The 9,127-nt window shown below is 49.3% G+C and overlaps 1 protein-coding gene across 1 annotated transcript in view; it reads left to right on the top strand.

The window, feature by feature from the left end:
* Positions 1 to 4,884: 4,884 nt before the first annotated feature.
* LOC130322524 (solute carrier family 2, facilitated glucose transporter member 4-like) overlaps positions 4,885 to 9,127 on the top strand; it is a gene marked incomplete at its 3' end in the record, with an annotated part of 30,480 nt that continues 26,237 nt past the window's right edge. The window contains exons 1-2 of the mRNA XM_056553089.1: positions 4,885 to 5,072; positions 5,155 to 5,268. Of these exons, the coding sequence (XP_056409064.1) occupies positions 5,034 to 5,072; positions 5,155 to 5,268 (153 nt within the window). The remainder of the gene's footprint in view (positions 5,073 to 5,154; positions 5,269 to 9,127) is intronic.

Genomic DNA, 9,127 nt, shown 5'->3' with positions numbered 1-9,127 from the left:
CTTATCTCTCCTCATCCTCTTACCTCCTCTTATCTCTCCTCATCCTCTTACCTCCTCTTATCTCTCCTCATCCTTTACCTCCTCTTATCTCTCCTCATCCTTTTACCTCCTCTTATCTCCTCATCCTCTTACCTCCTCTTATCTCTCCTCATCCTCTTACCTCCTCTTATATCCTCCTCATCCTCTTACCTCCTCTTATCTCTCCTCCTCATCCTCTTACCTCCTCTTATCTCTCCTCATCCTCTTATCTGCTCTGATCTCTCCTCCTCATCCTCTTACCTCCTCTTATCTCCTCCTCATCCTCTTACCTCCTCTTATCTCTCCTCATCCTCTTACCTCCTCTTATCTCCTCCTCATCCTCTTACCTCCTCTTATCTCCTTCTCCTCCTCCTCATCCTCTTACCTCCTCTTATCTCCTCCTCATCCTCTTACCTCCTCTTATCTCTCCTCATCCTCTTACCTCCTCTTATCTCCTCATCCTCTTACCTCCTCTTATCTCCTCCTCATCCTTTACCTCCTCTTATCTCCTCATCCTCTTACCTCCTCTTATCTCTCCCCATCCTCTTACCCTCCTCTTATCTCCCCTCATCCTCTTACCATCCTCTTATCTCTCCTCATCCTCTTACCTCCTCTTATCTCCTCCTCATCCTCTTACCTCCTCTTATCTCCCTCCTCATCCTCTTACCTCCTCTTATCTCCTCCTCATCCTCTTACCTCCTCTTATCTCTCCTCATCCTCTTACCTCCTCTTATCTCTCCTCATTCTCTTACCTCCTCTTATCTCCTCCTCATCCTCTTACCTCCTCTTATCTCCTCCTCATCCTCTTACCTCCTCTTATCTCCTCCTCATCCTCTTACCTCCTCTTATCTCTCCTCCTCATCCTCTTACCTCCTCTTATCTCCTCATCCTCTTACCTCCTCTTATCTCCTCATCCTCTTACCTCCTATTATCCTCCTCATCTCTCATCCTCTTACCTCTTATCTCCTCCTCATCCTCTTACCTCCTCATCCTCTTACCTCCTCTTATCTCTCCTCATCCTCTTACCTCCTCTTATCTCTCCTCATCCTCTTACCTCCTCTTATCTCCTCCTCATCCTCTTACCTCCTCTTATCTCTCCTCATCCTCTTACCTCCTCTTATCTCCTCATCCTCTTACCTCCTCTTATCTCCTCCTCATCCTCTTACCTCCTCTTATCTCTCCTCATCCTCTTACCTCCTCTTATCCTCCTCCTCATCCTCTTACCTCCTCTTATCTCCTCCTCATCCTCTTACCTCATCTATCTCCTCCTCATCCTCTTACCTCCTCTTATCTCCTCCTCATCCTCTTACCTCCTCTTATCTCCTCATCCTCTTACCTCCTCTTATCTCTCCTCATCCTCTTACCTCCTCTTATCTCTCCTCATCCTCTTACCTCCTCTTATCTCCTCCTCATCCTCTTACCTCCTCTTATCTCTCCTCATCCTCTTACCTCCTCTTATCTCCTCATCCTCTTACCTCCTCTTATCTCTCCTCATCCTCTTACCTCCTCTTATCTCTCCTCATCCTCTTACCTCCTCTTATCTCTCCCCATCCTCTTACCTCCTCTTATCTCTCCTCCTCATCCTCTTACCTCCTCTTATCTCCTCCTCATCCTCTTACCTCCTCTTATCTCCTCATCCTCTTACCTCCTCTTATCTCTCCTCATCCTCTTACCTCCTCTTACCTCCTCCTCATCCTCTTACTTCCTCTTATCTCCTCCTCATCCTCTTACCTCCTCTTATCTCTCCTCATCCTCTTACCTCCTCTTATCTCCTCCTCATCCTCTTACCTCCTCTTATCTCCTCCTCATCCTCTTACCTCCTCTTATCTCCTCCTCATCCTCTTACCTCCTCTTATCTCCTCCTCATCCTCTTACCTCCTCTTATCTCTCGTCCTCATCCTCTTACCTCCTCTTATCTCCTCCTCATCCTCTTACCTCCTCTTATCTCTCCTCATCCTCTTACCTCCTCTTATCTCTCCTCATCCTCTTACCTCCTCTTATCTTTCCTCATCCTCTTACCTCCTCTTATCTCTCCTCATCCTCTTACCTCCTCTTATCTCTCCTCCTCATCCTCTTACCTCCTCTTATCTCTCCTCCTCATCCTCTTACCTCCTCTTATCTCCTCCTCATCCTCTTACCTCCTCTTATCTCCTCATCCTCTTACCTCCTCTTATCTCTCCTCATCCTCTTACCTCCTCTTATCTCTCCTCATCCTCTTACCTCCTCTTATCTCTCCTCATCCTCTTACCTCCTCTTATCTCTCCTCATCCTCTTACCTCCTCTTATCTCCTCCTCATCCTCTTACCTCCTCTTATCTCCTCCTCATCCTCTTACCTCCTCTTATCTCTCCTCATCCTCTTACCTCCTCTTATCTCTCCTCATCCTCTTACCTCCTCTTATCTCTCCTCATCCTCTTACCTCCTCTTATCTCCTCCTCATCCTCTTACCTCCTCTTATCTCTTCTCATCCTCTTACCTCCTCTTATCTCTCCTCATCCTCTTACCTCCTCTTATCTCTTCTCATCCTCTTACCTCCTCTTATCTCTCCTCATCCTCTTACCTCCTCTTATCTCTCCTCATCCCCTTACCTCCTCTTATCTCCTCCTCATCCTCTTACCTCCTCTTATCTCCTCCTCATCCTCTTACCTCCTCTTATCTCTCCTCATCCTCTTACCTCCTCTTATCTCTCCTCATCCTCTTACCTCCTCTTATCTCCTCCTCATCCTTTTACCTCCTCTTGGTCACCTTCTTACCACCTCTCCCCCTCCTCTCGGTCCCCCTATTACCCCCTCCTCCTGTTCCCCCTCTCCCCTCCTCCTGCTCCCCCTCTTACCCTTTCTCCCCTCCTCCTGTTCCCCCTCTTACCCCCTCTCCCCTCCTCCTGCTCCCCCTCTTACCCTCTCTCCCCTCCTCCTGTTCCCCCTCTTACCCCCTCTACCCCCTCTCTGTCACCCTCTTACCTCCTCTCCCTTCCTCCTGCTCCCCCTCTTACCCCCTCTCCCCTCCTCTCGGTCACCCTCTTACCCCCTTTCCCCTCCTCCTGGTCCCCCTCATACCTCTCTCCCCTCCTCATGGTTACACTCTTACCCTCTCTCCCTTCCTCCTGGTCACCCTCTTACCCCTCTACCCTCCTCTTGTTCACCCTCTTACCCGATCTCCCCTCCCCCTGGTCATCCTCTTACCCCCTCTCTGTCACCCTCTTACCCCCTCTCCCCTTCTCTCTGTCACCCTCTTACCTCCTCTCCCCTCATCCTGGTCACCCTCTTACCCCTCTCCCCTCCTCTCGGTCACCCTCTTACCCCCTCTCCCTTTCTCCTGGTCCCCCTCTTACCCCCCTCCCCTCCTCCACGTCCCCCTCTTACCCCCTCTCCCCTCCTCCACGTCCCCCTCTTACCCCCTCTCCCCTCCTCCACGTCCCCCCTCTTACCCCCTCTCCCCTCCTCCACGTCACCCTCTTACTCTCTCTCCCCTCCTCCTGGTCACCCACTTACCCCCTCTCCCCTCCTTCTGGTCCCACTCTTTCCCCCTCTCCCCTCCTCTTGGTCACCTTCTTACCACCTCTCCCCTCCTCTCGGTCCCCCTATTACCCCCTCCTCCTGTTCCCCCTCTCCCCTCCTCCTGCTCCCCCTCTTACCCTCTCTCCCCTCCTCCTGCTCCCCCCTCTTACCCCCTCTCTGTCACCCTCTTACCTCCTCTCCCTTCCTCTTGCTCCCCCTCTTACCCTCTCTCTCCTCCTCCTGGTCCCCCTCTTACCCCCTCTCCCCTCCTTTCGGTCACCCTCTTACCTCCTCTCCCCTCCTCCTGGTCCCCCTCATACCTCTCTCCCCTCCTCATGGTTACACTCTTATCCTCTCTCCCTTCCCCCTGGTCACCCTCTTACCCCTCTACCCTCCTCTTGTTCACCCTCTTACCCGATCTCCCCTCCCCCTGGTCATCCTCTTACCCCCTCTCCCCCTTCTCTCTGTCACCCTCTTACCCCCCTCTCCCCTCCTCTCGGTCACCCTCTTACCCCCTCTCCCTTTCTCCTGGTCACCCTCTTACCCCTCTCCCCTCCTCTCGTTCACCCTCTTACCCCTGTCCCCTCCCCCTGGTGACCCTCTTACCCCTCTCCCCTCCTCTCAGTCACCCTCTTACCCCCTCTCCCCTCCTCCTTGTCCCCCTCATACCCCTCTCCCCTCCTCATGGTCACACTCTTACCCCCTCTCCCTTCCTCTTGGTCACCCTCTTACCCCTCCCCCTGTTCCCCCTTTTACCCCCTCTCCCCTCTTCTCGGTCACCATCTTACCCCCTCTCCTCTCCTCCTGGTCTACCTCTTACCCCATCTCCCCTCCTCCTGGTCCCCCTCTTACCCCCTCTCCCCTCCTTCTGGTCCCCCTCTTACCCCCTCTCCCCTCCTCCTGGTCCCCCTCTAACCCTGTCTCCCCCTCCTCCTGGTCACCCTCTTACCCCCTCTCCCCTCCTCTCTGTCACCCTCTTACCCCTCTCCCCCTCCTCCTGGTCCCCCCTCTTACCCCCTCTCCCCTCCTCTCTGTCCCCCTCTTACCCCTCTCCCTTCCTCTCGGTCCCCCTCTTACCCCCTCTCCCCTCCTCCTGGTCACCCTCCGCCCCCCCTCTTACCCCTATCCCCTCCTCTCCGCCCCCCTCTCCCCTCCTCTCGGTCGCCCTCATACCCCTCTTCCCTCCTCTCCGCCCCCCTCTTACCCCTCTCCCCTCCTCTCTGTCACCCTCTTACCCCTCTCCCCTCCTCCTGGTCACCCTCTGCCCCCCTCTTACCCCTCTCCCCTCCTCTCAGTCATGTGGGTCTCCTGGGTGAGGTCACTGTGTCATCTTACTCCAGGGTTAGTCGTGCCCCCTCCGTCACCCTATCAGTCGCCCTCTCTTGTGCACTCTCCGTCTCTCTAGCCCTCCTTTAGTTTCAGAAGTTTCTCCCCTCCCCCTCCCTCTCACTTCTTTTCGCCTTATAACAAGGTCAGTGAAGGATTCCTCGGAATATTCCGCACCCTGTGAGGGAACATTATGCCCTTTGGAGGATTCCAGCCCATTGATGGGGGGCAGGTAACGGTGACCTGGGGGAGAAGGAACTGGGGGTCCTGAAAAGAAGAGGGTGGTCACCTGACATGTTCTTCTTGTATTACAGCAGGTCGTCCCCCGCACGGCGGTCACCAGGACGCTGGTTCTGTCCATCTTCACCGCCATCCTGGGATCATTCCAATTTGGATACAATATCGGTGTCATCAACGCTCCGCAAAAGGTGGGCGACAACGTGATGGCGTGTAATGGTGATGGGTGACGTGTTCTGAGAGGAAATATTATACCGAAATATCAATATATGATGAGTACATGTGATCATACATACATGGTGAGGTCTGGTGTGGGGCATTGATATGATGAGTACATGTGATCATACATACATGGTGAGGTCTGGTGTGGAGCATTGATATGGTGAGTACATGTGATCATACATACATGGTGAGGTCTGGTGTGGGGCATTGATATGATGAGTACATGTGATCATACATACATGGTGAGGTCTGGTGTGGAGCATTGATATGGTGAGTACATGTGATCATACATGGTGAGGTCTGGTGTGGAGCATTGATATGATGAGTACATGTGATCATACATACATGGTGAGGTCTGGTGTGGGGCATTGATATGATGAGTACATGTGATCATACATACATGGGGAGGTCTGGTGTGGGGCATTGATATGATGAGTACATGTGATCATACATACATGGTGAGGTCTGGTGTGGGGCATTGATATGATGAGTACATGTGATCATACATACATGGTGAGGTCTGTGTGGGGCATTGATATGATGAGTACATGTGATCATACATACATGGTGAGGTCTGGTGTGGGGCATTGATATGATGAGTACATGTGATCATACATACATGGTGAGGTCTGGTGTGGGGCATTGATATGATGAGTACATGTGATCATACATACATGGTGAGGTCTGGTGTGGGGCATTGATATGATGAGTACATGTGATCATACATACATGGTGAGGTCTGGTGTGGGGCATTGATATGATGAGTACATGTGATCATACATATATGGTGAGGTCTGGTGTGGAGCATTGATGTGATGAGTACATGTGATCATACATACATGGTGAGGTCTGGTGTGGGGCATTGATATGATGAGTACATGTGATCATACATATATGGTGAGGTCTGGTGTGGAGCATTGACATGATGAGTACATGTGATCATACATACATGGTGAGGTCTGGTGTGGGGCATTGATATGATGAGTACATGTGATCATACATACATGGTGAGGTCTGGTGTGGGGCATTGATATGATGAGTACATGTGATCATACATACATGGTGAGGTCTGGTGTGGGGCATTGATATGATGAGTACATGTGATCATACATACATGGTGAGGTCTGGTGTGGAGCATTGATATGATGAGTACATGTGATCATACATACATACATGGTGAGGTCTGGTGTGGGGCATTGATATGATGAGTACATGTGATCATACATACATACATGGTGAGGTCTGGTGTGGGGCATTGATATGATGAGTATATGTGATCATACATACATGGTGAGGTCTGGTGTGGAGCATTGATATGATGAGTACATGTGATCATACATACATGGTGAGGTCTGGTGTGGGGCATTGATATGATGAGTACATGTGATCATACATGGTGAGGTCTGGTGAGGAGCACTGATATGATGAGTACATGTGATCATACATGGTGAGGTCTGGTGTGGGGCATTGATATGATGAGTACATGTGATCATACATACATGGTGAGGTCTGGTGTGGAGCACTGATATGATGAGTACATGTGATCATACATACATGGTGAGGTCTGGTGTGGGGCATTGATATGATGAGTACATGTGATCATACATACATGGTGAGGTTTGGTGAGGAGCACTGATATGATGAGTACATGTGATCATACATACATGGGGAGGTCTGGTGTGGGGCATTGATATGGTGAGTACATGTGATCATACATGGTGAGGTCTGGTGAGGAGCACTGATATGATGAGTACATGTGATCATACATGGTGAGGTCTGGTGTGGAGCACTGATATGATGAGTACATGTGATCATACATACATGGTGAGGTCTGGTGTGGGGCATTGATATGATGAGTACATGTGATCATACATACATGGTGAGGTCTGGTGTGGGACATTGCTATGATGAGTACATGTGATCATACATACATGGTGAGGTCTGGTGTGGGGCATTGATATGGTGAGTACATGTGATCATACATACATGGTGAGGTGGTGTGGAGCATTGATATGATGAGTACATGTGATCATACATACATGGTGAGGTCTGGTGTGGAGCATTGATATGATGAGTACATGTGATCATACATACATGGTGAGGTCTGGTGTGGAGCATTGATATGATGAGTACATGTGATCATACATACATGGTGAGGTCTGGTGTGGAGCATTGATATGATGAGTACATGTGATCATACATACATGGTGAGGTCTGGTGTGGAGCATTGATATGATGAGTACATGTGATCATACATACATGGTGAGGTCTGGTGTGGAGCATTGATATGATGAGTACATGTGATCATACATACATGGTGAGGTCTGGTGTGGGGCATTGATATGGTGAGTACATGTGATCATACATGGGGAGGTCTGGTGTGGAGCATTGATATGATGAGTACATGTGATCATACATACATGGTGAGGTCTGGTGTGGGGCATTGATATGATGAGTACATGTGATCATACATGGTGAGGTCTGGTGTGGAGCATTGACATGATGAGTACATGTGATCATACATACATGGTGAGGTCTGGTGTGGAGCATTGATATGATGAGTACATGTGATCATACATACATGGTGAGGTCTGGTGTGGAGCATTGATATGATGAGTACATGTGATCATACATACATGTTGAGGTCTGGTGTGGGACATTGATATGGTGAGTACATGTGATCATACATACATACATGGTGAGGTCTGGTGTGGGGCATTGATATGATGAGTACATGTGAACATACATACATGGTGAGGTCTGGTGTGGGACATTGATATGATGAGTACATGTGATCATACATACATGGTGAGGTCTGGTGTGGGGCATTGATATGATGAGTACATGTGATCATACATACATGTTGAGGTCTGGTGTGGAGCATTGATATGATGAGTACATGTGATCATATATATATGGTGAGGTCTGGTGTGGAGCATTGATATGATGAGTACATGTGATCATACATACATGGGGAGGTCTGGTGTGGGGCATTGATATGATGAGTACATGTGATCATACATACATGGGGAGGTCTGGTGTGGGGCATTGATATGATGAGTACATGTGATCATACATACATGGTGAGGTCTGGTGTGGGGCATTGATATGATGAATACATGTGATCATACATACATGGTGAGGTCTGGTGTGGAGCATTGATATGATGAGTACATGTGATCATACATTCATGGTGAGGTCTGGTGTGGAGCATTGATATGATGAGTACATGTGATCATACATACATACATTGTGAGGTCTGGTGAGGAGCACTGATATGATGAGTACATGTGATCATATATATATGGTGAGGTCTGGTGTGGGGCATTGATATGATGAGTACATGTGATCATACATACATGTTGAGGTCTGGTGTGGGACATTGATATGATGAGTACATGTGATCATACATACATGGTGAGGTCTGGTGTGGGGCATTGATATGATGAGTACATGTGATCATATATATATATGGTGAGGTCTGGTGTGGGGCATTGATATGATGAGTACATGTGATCATACATACATGTTGAGGTCTGGTGTGGGACATTGATATGATGAGTACATGTGATCATACATACATGGTGAGGTCTGGTGTGGGGCATTGATATGATGAGTACATGTGATCATACATACATGGTGAGGTATGGTGTGGAGCATTGATATGATGAGTACATGTGATCATACATACATGGGGAGGTCTGGTGTGGGGCATTGATATGATGAGTACATGTGATCATACATACATGGGGAGGTCTGGTGTGGGGCATTGATATGATGAGTACATGTGATCATACATATATGGGGAGGTCTGGTGTGGGGCATTGA

Source organism: Hyla sarda, unplaced genomic scaffold (genome assembly GCF_029499605.1).
Source record: "Hyla sarda isolate aHylSar1 unplaced genomic scaffold, aHylSar1.hap1 scaffold_2351, whole genome shotgun sequence".
NCBI classification, from domain to species: domain Eukaryota; kingdom Metazoa; phylum Chordata; class Amphibia; order Anura; family Hylidae; genus Hyla; species Hyla sarda.
This window is presented reverse-complemented; position numbering and strand designations above follow the sequence as displayed.